Source organism: Caenorhabditis briggsae, assembly GCF_000004555.2.
Source record: "Caenorhabditis briggsae complete genome, chrV, whole genome shotgun sequence".
NCBI classification, from domain to species: domain Eukaryota; kingdom Metazoa; phylum Nematoda; class Chromadorea; order Rhabditida; family Rhabditidae; genus Caenorhabditis; species Caenorhabditis briggsae.
In genome coordinates this window covers 13,648,134-13,660,874 of record NC_013488.2, presented here as the reverse complement: position 1 = coordinate 13,660,874, position 12,741 = coordinate 13,648,134, and the positions used below count along the sequence as shown (strand labels likewise).

At 40.6% G+C, this 12,741-nt stretch overlaps 3 protein-coding genes across 3 annotated transcripts; 1 reads left to right on the top strand and 2 right to left on the bottom strand.

The window, feature by feature from the left end:
- Positions 1-43: 43 nt before the first annotated feature.
- CBG27196 lies at positions 44-588 on the top strand (the record flags this gene model as incomplete). The annotated part of the gene is made up of 3 exons (XM_045238014.1): positions 44-221; positions 266-465; positions 511-588. The coding sequence occupies 3 exons, from the start codon at positions 44-46 to the stop codon at positions 586-588; spliced, it is 456 nt and encodes a 151-aa protein (XP_045100218.1).
- A 2,255-nt stretch (positions 589-2,843) lies between these two features.
- On the bottom strand, positions 2,844-3,765 carry Cbr-col-147 (the record flags this gene model as incomplete). Its single annotated transcript, XM_002637546.1, has 2 exons — positions 2,844-3,578; positions 3,628-3,765. The coding sequence occupies 2 exons, from the start codon at positions 3,763-3,765 to the stop codon at positions 2,844-2,846; spliced, it is 873 nt and encodes a 290-aa protein (XP_002637592.1).
- Positions 3,766-4,372: 607 nt separating this feature from the next.
- On the bottom strand, positions 4,373-12,724 carry Cbr-atl-1 (the record flags this gene model as incomplete). Its single annotated transcript, XM_045238011.1, has 15 exons — positions 4,373-4,570; positions 4,620-5,429; positions 5,478-6,128; positions 6,182-7,210; positions 7,254-7,385; positions 7,431-8,370; positions 8,420-8,712; positions 8,760-8,964; positions 9,013-10,299; positions 10,346-11,430; positions 11,475-11,702; positions 11,755-12,246; positions 12,305-12,449; positions 12,498-12,602; positions 12,654-12,724. The coding sequence occupies 15 exons, from the start codon at positions 12,722-12,724 to the stop codon at positions 4,373-4,375; spliced, it is 7,671 nt and encodes a 2,556-aa protein (XP_045096749.1).
- Between the last annotated feature and the right edge of the window lie 17 nt (positions 12,725-12,741).

The following is a 12,741-nucleotide window of genomic DNA, read 5'->3' as shown; positions in this document are numbered from 1 at the left end:
GGCAGGCTCAACTGCATTTCTATCAGCACTTCAAGTATAAATCATGATACTTCTCAAGCTTTTGAAACAAGCCATCTCTATTTATATCGTTTTGGTGTCATTATTCTTCTCGTTTAGCACTGGGAATACCAATACATGTGAAGGTGATAATGTGAAAGATTTGAAAACGGACTGCACTATCATTACAAAGAAACCATTGATTATTGATAAACAGGTCACTGGTAGGTCTGGTAGACCTCGGAGACTCTCATGAATACCGTTTCAGAAAGAAAGCTAGAATCAAAACTGAAACATATCGAGAAGATTGAAGCTGGACTAGTTATTGCAGGAACTAGTATTTCTAACATAAGTTTTCCCAGTATCAAAGAGATTCGAAACAATGCAGGACCAGCAATTTATTTTGATGGGAACTCACATCTTGGGCATTTTCATACACCCAATTTGGAACAACTGTCTGGAAAACCGGTATGTTTATTGGAAATTGAACCTAACGCTGGTGGATGTTTTTAGAATGCACTACACTTTCGCAACGATCAATTTATCAAATCTGTTCTCAATGGGAAGGATGAGAAATCGTTAGTTTCTTGATCAAAGGCACGGCGAGGCTGGCGGATAACGGCTAAACGCCGGCTGAGAAGGTGCGGACGGGCCGTTGACGGCTTGTCAACGAACCGTTCGTTCACTGTTGACCGAGTCACATTTTTTGAGCAAAAATTGGCTAGACATCAATCTGTCAACAGCTAAAAATATTTCGAAAAAAATTATAAACTCTTGTTTTATCTCGATAGAAAAGAACAGCTACCGTATCTCCTTCAAAGAATGTGACCATTTACTTGCACTTTGACATAAATTATCTTGGTTTCTGTAGAAGATATCGGTAATCTTTGAGCTACAAAAATAACCATGTATAAATAGTATTGCAACTGATAAGGAATGGACCGTTCCTCGCTCGTTTTCCGCAAGTCTCGTTTTCCGCCAGTCTCGCCTTGCCTGTGATAATCACTGTCCTAATTCATGATTTTCAGATTCATGGATTTTCAGTTCATGAGAAACAAAAGTAACTACACCTCGTGCGACGATAATTTCTACACTGTCAAAGACTCGGATGACGTTACTGACAGTGAACGAGGGTTCTTCGATAAGCTATTTGTCACTATCGTTTTGCTTGTGCTTCTGGCCCTTATCATTTCCTGCTTGATATTATTCTGTTTTTGTGTTTCGAAACAGAGGAAGCTAAGACTGAGAATGCGGTGGTTCAAACGGAAACAAATGAAGAAAGAAGAAAGTAGTGAAGAGACAAAGAGTAACTAGTCCAAGCCATTGAACAAAATTGGGAAAAGAAGTGAAGCGGAGATATATTAGGTTGAACCGAAAGTTTCTTTCTTTTTCGACAACATTTTTGATCAATTTTTTCTCGAAGCAGAGGGGGCTAGATCAATGAAAGTAGCGTCCATGAGCATTGACAATTGTCTGGCAACGCTCCAATAATTTCTTGATTCCATCGGCCTAGAACGACGAGAGCTGCTATTGAAAAAGTGGGCCAACTCCATTTTGGAGTCATTTTTTCAAGTGAAGTATTTTTATTAGGATGACGTTTAAGAATTCCAAATGACCATTCATTCAAAAGGACATGAGCCGGAAAATACGATGAGTGCTAAGTAATAGTTGAGCCAAACGATATGAATTTTTGGCTGGTCCCTCTAGTCACGGGTGATCTCGCATTGTCGCGCAGGAAGCGAACTTTGGTTTTTCTCCTCGTTTTGATTCGACTCTCAAGTTAAATTTTTCTAATTAGGAATTATACAAAGCGGCAGCTATAGTGGTACTTTCATATAAAAGTTCCTACTTTCCATTTCCTTGAAAAATCACCAACTTCATAGCATCCCTCTTTTCACGTAAAATTTAGGTTTCGGGATGCCCATAGCTAGCTATTCTTTGTCAATCAACTGACCCTTCCGCACGTTGATAGATTAACTTACCCACTTATCATCTATAGTAATTAGATCCCCCACCCAACTGAACGTGCGAGGAAATGATAGGAGACACAGGCTCTTGTACACATGGAAAACCATATCGTAGTCCTTCAAAGAATAGGGTACGAATCGACTGAGTTCTTGAAGTTGCCAAGATACTTCAGTCCGTTTACATAACTTGGTTGACTAACGGATAATGCCTTTGACGTTTTACGAGTGGTTTGAAATGGATGCGACATCCCGACTTTTAGCAATTGATCGAGATCCAGCTCACTGGGCCGTTGGCATTTGTCAACCGGATCTCCCCTGTGCGAAATTTTTTGAACAAAAGGCAAATTTTAGGCGATGGCCGAACATGTCCCTTATATACATTCACTAATTGCTTGTAAATACCGGACATTTAAAGACCAAATAAAAAAAATATAATCATGTCTGGTTTGTGGAGTCGGGTAAGGTCCAAAAGAATCGGCATTTCTCCAACACGAAGTGAGATAAAAATTTAAAAATATGCGATCTAATAGACACTAAACACAGCTCTCTAACAAAAGAAAAGTTCGGTCTGGTACACCATTTAGAAAACCAGAGATTTAGCCTTCAAAACAACACTGCGAAATAGAAAGAAACTTTCGGTTCAACCTAATACGAACCACTAACGCAGACTTCAAACCAGTCGAGACAATCTACAGTATCCAGAACTTCAATGTCAGGAACTCCTGGCAAATCCCCGATTTCTAATATACCATCCAAAAGTGATCATATTTTAACTCTCTCGTTTTCTTTTCCTGTCTTTCCTGTCAATGAAAAATGAATAAAATGGATGAAATACTAAAGTCTTTATTGAAAATCTTAATTCGATGGCTCTCGTCAATTCTAAGCGGAGACCTTGGCGTGACGTCTGCGGAAGACCTTGCGGTGCTTGCGGACAGCGCTGGCACGAGCTGGGCATGGGCAGTAGGCGGCATCTCCTCCTGGGGCTCCTGGATTTCCTGGTGCTCCTGGGGTTCCTGGAGCTCCGGCGTTTCCTGGATGTCCGGCTGGTCCTGGGGATCCAGCTGGTCCTGGGGCTCCGGCTCCTCCAGATTGTCCTGGTTGTCCTGGTCCTCCGGCTGGTCCTTGTGGTCCTGGAGCTCCAGCTGGTCCTGGTGTTCCACGGCTGCGTTGTCCTCCACGTCCGGCGTTTCCTGGCTGTCCTGGAGCTCCTGGTTGTCCTGGTGCTCCGGCATCTCCTGCTGGTCCTTGTGGTCCGGCTGGTCCTGGTCCTCCTCCAACAGCGTCTTGTCCTGGGGCTCCAGATGGTCCTTGTGGTCCTGGTGCTCCTGGAGCTCCGGCTGGTCCTGGTGCTCCAGCTGGGCAAGTGATGCATGGTCCATTTCCTCCAGTGAGTCCGATGGTAACTCCGTTGGCTCCTGGCTTTCCAGCCTCTCCTGGATGTCCAGCGTCTCCTTGAGCTCCTGGTTGTCCTGGTGGTCCTGGTGGCCCAGCTGGGCATCCGTTGGATTGAGCTCCACAGTTGCATTGAGCATTTCTCTTGTTGATTCCACGCTTGATTCTTCCGAAGACGTCAGTTGGCTTCATCATGGAGTTCCATGCTTGTTGCTCATTGAACTGAAATGGATGATGTTAAAATCTAGAATTCTCCAGTTTCAGAACTTACCTTGAACTCAGTCATGGTGTCAATAACGTCATCATAGAAGGAGTTGATGTCGTTGAAGATGTATCCAACAGTGAAGAGACAAGCGAGAACAGCAACTCCGCTGCCGATGCTGGCGATTGTAACCAAAGTCTTAACCATTGCTGACGAAGAGAGGTGTATTTTTCATTCCAACCCGATTCCTTTTATACTAGTATCTTTTGCACAAGGACACCTCTATCCGTTATTTTTCAGAAAATCTCTTTTCACTACTCGTAGTAACTCAGGTAATTCAGACAGTACACATTCCAGAAGAGACACCCGACAAACTGACCATTTTCAGTTCCGCTTTACTGCAGGTGGTCATCAAACGAAATGGAAACAACAGGTAAAATCAAGAGACGCAGACATTTTGATTTTCCTTTTTTTTCTATCTCCCACCCTACTCGACCTTCAAGATTATCGGTTTGGGGAGGAAGTAGTAAATAAGTAGTAAGATTCCACCCTTCTTCTATTTTTCTGTCTTCTTCTTCCGCATTTGCGGTTTTGATGCCATTGGCTGATAGATCAGAAGAGTGTAAATGTGTTTAAATTCATTATACAGTTTTGTTGAAAATGAAAGAAGAAAACGTTATCATCGGGGAGAATGTAGAAGATATGAGATTTAAAGATTCAGATGAGGTTCTTCGAAGATTGAAAATTACCGGGGATTTTTTTGAGATCGAGAATTATTCCGAATACAGTAACAATAAAAAATAATTTAGAAGTTTCAAAGAGTTGGCATCCATCCTGGGAACATTTCACACAGCTTCTCATCGCTCGTAGCCAGGTCAATGAGGGAGGAAGCAAGTTGTGAAACTTGCATTGGATATGTTATAGCTCGACTTTTATGCAATTTGACGGTCATGATTTGTCCACGAATGCGTCCCGAGACCAGTCGTTTCGCTTCTGTCATGTCAAAGTCTTTCTGAAAATTTTCCCGATTTAAATATGCTCCTTTTTTTCTAAACACTTACCGGTGCCAATTTGTTATTCGCAAAGTCGGCGACCAGGTTGGGCAAATCAGAAATATACTTTTCAATTTCGTATGAATTTTCGCGGAATACTCGCAATGTCTGCTCGCAAACCGCTCGGAACTCTCCATCCAACGCCACTTCACCCATTCCATTGATCATATTCTGGGTCAAACGGAACGGTACAAGTTCAGGAGTTCCAAGCGTTTCTCCCTTGTTGAATATCATGTCGAAATCCACGTGGATGCATTTTCCGGTTTGCAAATGGATCATCAGATTCTTAGTGTGACGATCACCAAGCCCAAAGATGTATCCAATAATTGACATGACAGCAGTCGATTTGGCAAACGTCTTTCTGCTAGCAAACCATTTTCCAGCCTCCGGATACTGTAGACGGAACCATTTGGCCATGACGACTGGTGTCTGTTTACAGGCAACGTCTCGGAAGTATTCAGCTCTGGCTTCCTTTGATTTGAGCTTACTCATTTCGTCCTTCCATTTTTTGAGTTTCCCACTCCAATCGTTTTTCAGTTGCATAACACTTTCCAGTGTGTCAAAATACGGGGTAACGCCTTCAATGAATTCAATGATTCCTCCTTGTTTCGCGAGTGGGATAACTGAGAATGTGGTAGCTGCCATGTTTTGGATTTTGGTTTGCTCATCTTTCATCAGAAGATCATTGCACATCTCGACAATTTTATTGAAGTGATAATCTTTTGTGAGATCGTCCGTCTTCTTACAAATCAGTCGAACTTTTCGTCCGGTCATTGTCGTCAGCTCGATGAGAACTGGTTTTGTGTTGGAGTGAAGAACCTGGAACCAGTTTTAAAAACATGTACATGAAGACTTTTTTCTTGTTACCTTGACTTGTTCGCTAAAATTATGAATTAGATATCTATCTGGAAGATGACAAGACTCCTCGAAACTGAGATCACTGATATCCGTCGCATGGACGGATTCATCAATGACAGAACGAATCGGTATCATAATTCCGTTCAGAACTTTGCAATCTCCATCTAATCGTCGATTCATTTCCAGTTCCTTTGGATCGTACTTCTTATCACGGAATAGAATTTTGAGACCTTCAACCTTCTCCGACAATTTGCAGTCGTTAGAATCGATTTTCGTGGAAATCAGATTGAATATTCCAGATGCATAATCATACTGATCGATGATAGTGACATAACATGGTGATTTTCTTTTCACTTCAGCCAGCACCTCCATGTATTTATCCTTGATATCAGCAATATTCTGTCGAAGAAGGTACACAGATTGCCACATGCATTGGTGTGGCATTCGGAGAATCAACTGTTTCATTATGTGCTTAATCATTCGAGCAACTTCATCATCCTTATGATCGATATGTCGAGCGAGTACTGCGTATGCGGGATAGAATGCTCGCCATCCGATGTTATCTAGGGATAGCTGCATTTCACGATTCGTTGATTTGATAGTTTGCTTCAACTCATTAATCTGTCCGTCTGGCATTTTTGTTGTTGCGATGGCATCATTCTGAAAGAATAAAATTGTATATTTCTGAAGTCAAATTCTAATGAGAAACTCACAATTTTTCGAGAATTGGCCAACCACAAAGACGTCATTCTCTCAACAGCTCTCGCTTGTAAAACTTGGTTCTTCTCGTACTTGGCAACTTCTCGATAGGCCTTCAATAATGCAAGAATTGGCTTACTGCGTTCGTTGTAATTGGACAGATAATCCATGAACCAAACAGCTTCATACATGACACCAGAACGAGCGAACAGCTCGATAAGCTGCTTGGTTTCGTCGAAAAGTTTCTCGAACCCAACTGTATTACCAGATTTGATCATATGCGAGATACGGAGCATTTGAACTGACGAGAACAGATTTTTCGTCTCCACTGGGAACAATTCAATCCTGAGCTTTGCTGATTTTTGAACATCGAGATTAACCGACTGTTGAGTGTGACTGTATGTTGCCTGAATTTCTCCAAAATTCTTTGCGATTATACTGTCCAATAAGCTCATTCCGTTGAGCTCATCCGAGGTTTGAAGTCGAAGTTTTGCTTCTTCCAAAACGATTTTATTCTCAAATGGTAACACTTTTTTCGCATTAATGATTGAGAGTTGCGCGCGTTCTAGACATCCAGCGAGTCGAGCGAGTCGAGCACTTTGAAGATGAGAATCTACAATTCTCGAGCGGACATTGTCTTTTTCTTTGTCACCCATCGATTGCATTCGAATATCCAACAATGATCTTCGAACTCGTAGAATCGGTTCCAGTACACTAATAGACTGTTCTCCATCGTTCGTTCTCCTGTTCAAATTTTTCCAAAATTCTGAATCGAACCCAATCAAGTCTTCTTTCCGCGCGTTTTTCAGTTCAACAATCTCGTCTAGCTTCTGAAGTTCAGTTACGAATGGAACCGACGTTTCATAACTGCATAATCCACCAAGGGCACATTCGGATAGTCGATCCACAATTTTCGATTTAGCGTTCTGAATCGCTTCATCAATTACTTCTTCTCGTTCTTCATTTCGGATCATCGAGAGAATCACAGATTCTGTGGACCGATTTTCGATAGTTCGGGAGAACACATGTGGCGATGGACCAATCTGGAAACGACATGGTAATATATCATAACAGTATGATCAGTACATCATCATCAATGGAAACCCATTGTGTTAACGTCTTCAAAGACTTTACGTATTCGTCTTGTTCTTTCTTTTCGATTGGACAATACTCCAACGAATTCTGTTCTTCAATCAGTTTCCGTATCATTTCTTCTGCCTGAAATTTCATTCAAAAAAGATCTCATCGTCAAAAAAAACCAACATTGAAACGTCTTCCTTTTCCAGTCATTTCAGCAAACGATGCGGCCGAATGTAGCTCGCCAAACGCTTCTCGTATACAAATTTTTCCGTAAACATGGTCGATTTGTGTCTTGCTCAACATCGCATACGCTCCTCTTACTCCATTCAACTCATGGATTCTCGCATATAAATTCATCAGAGTGAAATAGTAAGCACTTTCGACTCCCGCTGCTCGATTCTCGATGGTTGCACACTCTTGACTTTCGGCTGCCTTCTTTTTGAGATCTATCTTTTTCAAGTCCATGAACATTTCCAGCCAGAGAATGCATCGTTTCTCCATTCCGAATGATTCCGCTACTCTCACAATCAATGGTTGATTATGTCCATGATCATCTTTCGTCGTCCATGAAATCATACTTTTCCAGAATGTTATCACTTTTTCGCGCATCTCTTTCTGACGAAGAACTTCTTCAGAATTGTTGTAGATGTACAAAAAATCAAAGACGTAGAAAATGAATGAAGCAGGTCCTCGGTCGGATTTGGTGAGTTTTCGTTGAGTTGCATTCATCAGTGCATCTTCGAAAGTTGTCAGAATCTGAAAAATTCGTCTCGAATGATCAGTCTTGCTATATATTCTATTGTGTATATATATTCTTACCCATTGTGCTACTGAATCTCGCTCCATTTGCAAGACAGTAAGAATAAATCGCATTGCAATTTTCGATAGGAAATTGGTGTCGTCAATATGTGAGATAGAAATCAGACTAGCTAACGGTGCATCTTCGGCCATCTCAGCGCACTTGAGAATCAGAACAGTAAGCCATCGAGCGAAAGACTCAGTTTTCGATTCATTGTTACTGCTCAACTCATCTATTGTTTTCTGCTCAATCATCACTGGCTCTGGTTTGTGAGAGCTCATCTTGGAGTACATATTCACGATTCCATCTATTTCCAGCTTCATTCTGAAAATAACATTTCAACTTTTTATTTCATTCATAGCGAAAGACCTACTCTTCCGAGGCAGTATTTTGATTGAAGAACCGATAGATTTCACACATCGTACGATCCGCGTAATCGATTTTCGAAGTTTCTGACATATTCATAACCACTTCAGCACACTCTTCCAGAACTGCTTGGGTCAGTTGTCTTGGTTCAGAAAAGAGCTTGAAACTGGGATCCCATCGGATAAAATCATGATCGGCCAGTTCCGAATATGTGATTGGAGTCTTTTGAAGTATAGAAATGAGTTGATTCCGTTGTTTAGTCGTTTGACACATCGGAAGAATACCAGCGAGAGCACATAGCTGAAATCAGATGTTCTTAGTGAAGCAACATGTAAATCAACAATTACCAGTTTCGGAAGATCATTCTTGCAAACAGTTCCTCGATCAATTTTACTAGAAAGATTGTCGATAAATTGAAGAGAAGGATATCTGGGAAACATTTTAATGAAGTCGAAAACATCTTCAATTCGTCTAGATGTTGCTATGGACATATTCAGGAAATTCTTTTCCACCTCAACTGGTATAATCCAGAAAAGTTTGGTCATGTCTTCTCTAAAAGAATCGAAGAAATTGAATTTAAAAAATCGTATCGAATCTCACCTGACACTACCTAGACGGTTCCACAAATGCTCTATGATGTCTTCATTGCTGGAAACTCTCGATACATATGCTAAGATCCTCCAGATGTGTGATAAAAGAGTTTCCAAATTGATTTCCTCGATGAAAATGACCCATGATTGTCTGGTGGCTGCTAGATGAAGCGGACTTTGGCGTAACGTCATCAGAATTGCCCACCAATTCGCATGGAAGAAATCTGATTTGAGATTCTGAAGAACGGTTCCGAAACTTTTTGCTGCTGTCTCTCTTAACAAAAAATGATCATCGTTGGTGAAATAGGAACGGAATGCGAAGATAAATTCGATTCCTTCGTTTCGAGTATCCATTGCAGTGGAAATCATGAATTTCTCCCCTTTTTTCATACTCTCATAGATTTTTTGGAGTTGGATAGTGATCAATGATCTCTCTCTATTACAGAATTGTTGCGGTGAAGTCAGAAGGAGATTCTCAAATATCTTCTTTCTGAATGAACTTGTCACGACTTTCAGGTCGTCTTCTTTGAAGTTGCAGTGATCAGCGCAGAATTTCCATAGTAGATCCTTTTTCTCGAACTCTTCAAGCGTCCAAAGCTGAACGATTTTGGGGAAAAACTCAGTGATCAGTGTCTTCTGCTGCTCCATCACAACCCGCATATCAGTTTGATTCCTCGGAGTACACGATGGAGATGGATTTACAATACTCAATTCTTGATTAATCAAATCTATCACTGAGCAGACTGATTTCGGATTGGTTCCACGTGTTCCGAACATCAGTGACCTGTAGAGAAGACTTGATCGAATATCACTGATGACAGACATCGCATTCGGGAATTTGAAGATGATGATTATTTGAGACACGAATAGTCTCGTAGTCTCTCGAATTTTGATTTCTTCGAAATTCTTCTCAGCTGCTTCATGAAAAAGTCGTTGAAGGAACGATCGAATAAAAATCGTGGAGTATCGTTTGAACATAGCTTGAAGTAGTTCTTCTTCCGATGTATCCGACAAGTTTCTGACAATTTTGAAAGCAAATTGATGAATGCGGTTAGACACCAAGTTCCAGTCATATTCGTTGTTCACAAAAACCGCATGAGAGAAGAGAGCAGCACATACGGTAGCCTTCAAGTCTTTCGAAAGTTTCGCTTTTGAAACATTATCCAGGAAGTCATTTAGTTTGTTCAGTGACACGTTTGCTGGATTCAAAAATCCTTGCATGAACAGTTTGACATATATATGTTGCTTTCTCTCGTTCGTTAGTGTGCTCTTCCAATGGACGAGCTCCCAGATACGGCTGAAAAATAGGCAAGGTTATCTGGATTACTATAAAAATAACTCACAAATAGGTGTCAGCATTCACAGAGAAAGCAAGGTCAATTGCTTTGATTACTGGATTGAATGCAGGAATCAACTTCTTTGAATCCACATGCAATAAAATAACTCGACAGGTTTGTAGAAGATCCTTGATTATATTATCAGAATAATGGTTTTTGTTGCTTATCATCCCACTTATCAAAACGGCCAACTGTTTTTCATCAATTTTCGCATTTTCCTTGCTATCCGGCTCAACAAATCGTTGTTGAATGCACTTCCGACATGGATTTTTTCCATTTGATGTCATGCAAATGAGCTTCTGGAGTGCCGTAAAAATTTCTGATAGTGTTTCCTGGTTGTACACGGTGTACTTCTCCGACAGTTTTTCTACCAAAACAGTTATAAATTCGCTGACGAACTGTTGATTGTCTCCGAGAAAGTGAAAAAGGGCAGGCAGACATTGAGCAATTTTGTCGGATTGAGATTTTGAGAAAACTGCGAGAGCCATTTCAGCGACTAAATTGATGTATTTTCCAGTCTTTTTCTCGATTTGCAGAGCACATTGAACAGCTGCCAATTTAGCCGACTCTGAATTATTTGCTTCGAGGACTGAAGCGAATCTTTGGAGATCGATTAGAGATTCTGGCAATCCGTTTCTCTGTCCTACAATTATTCGAAAAGCATCCCATTTGGTTCCGACTCGATCTCGAAAATCTCGTAAGCAAGGAATGAGGAGTAATGGAATAATCTGTTTCACTCTTTCATCGCTATTCCCCAGAAATGTGCAAGATCCCAGAATAGTTGCAAGTAGGTTCACAGTGTTTCGAGAAGATTCTCCTCCATTTTTCAATTTCATCCATAAAGTGTCCACTGGTGGAACGAATTGCTTGCAAAAGGACTGACAAATCGGATGCTGTACACTTAGAAGACATCGTAGAAGACTTGGCCAATGAGGATTATCGATTGAATTGTGCTTCTGAATTTCCACGACGAACCATTGGAAACTGTCGTTTTTTTGAATCTTCGCTAGCTTGAATAGTGATGCCACAATGTCCAGATAACACTGGAGACATTCGATGTTCGATGTTTGTACTGCTCGTTGGATTCGGACCTAAACAAAAAGTGATAAATTTAATTTTGGTTCTGTTATCTTACAATGCACAACTCTATAGGTGCTCCACAGATCTTCAATGGGATCTCATGAAGGTCTTGGTGTGCTGTTAGATCAACCAAAAAAAATGAAAAATAATCAAGAAGTCCGAAGTCGTCAAATGTTTCTTCTACAAAATTGATGTAGACATTTAACCATTCCAACGACATCGCTCGAAGATCTTTATGTACCAAAATCTTCTGATCATTTTGTTGAAAAAAGTTTTGAATTTCCTGGAAAATAGTTTTACTTTTACAGATTTTATGACTTGGTCTAATTTCAAACCTCAAAAATGGCTGTAAGCCCCTCTTCCACTTCATTTTTGAACACATGAATCGCATTGAACGTTGAAAACAATTCGTTGATGAAGTGCGCCTGTTCGAGAACTGAACTCCGTTTTCTTTTCATTTTCAGCATCACGAGAGCAGATCGGAGGCAATTCTCCATTATCCACACTTCTTCCGGAGTCCTCCTCACTTTCAAACGAGATAAACAGTGTGGCCAAAAATCGAGAAACACGTCTGAGTAGGTGAAGTTTTGAGATTCTTCTCCGAACACTGAAGCAAAAATATTCTGACTCAAATGAAGTTTGAAGAATCCGTCAGAGTTCGTTTCGATTCTCGCAACCGATTTTGCCGTGATGAGTCTGGGAAGCGATGTCGAGCATGATGGTTCTGGGTCACAATATTTGACTACTTCTAGCAAATTCGTTAACATTGTCTCGTATTCTTCTTCATGTAACTTGGTAGACGCTGACAGCAATATAGTCAGGATGTCCTGTAAAAATTGAATTCGAATGGTGTCATCAATGGTTAAACTATTTTATAAGGCCCACATCAAAACTTCGAGCCAGCTCTTGATCCTTATTGACGCATATCGCTGTAACAACTGATCGGAACAAATCAAAGGTTTCTTCTGGTGTCAGTCGATGTTTCTCTGTCACCAAACTCAACGAGTATGTTATGTACTCCAGAAACGTTCTGCAACAAAATTGCCAATTGAGTGTACTCCGCATATCTTTCACTCACAATTTCTCAATAAACGCATCTTCATCTAAACGATGATCGTCGGAGGATAAAAATGTCTCGTTTATGAGTGAATCGACACATTTCAGAAAGTCTTGAATTGTTTCTCTGAAAAAATAAATACTTCATCTCAAATAGTTCTCATTATTCGCATAATACCTCGGCTTTTCATTTGACACACATTTCCTCGCTCTTCCTATCAAATCTTGCAGTTTATTATTGATTTTCATTCAAATAACTGCAAATA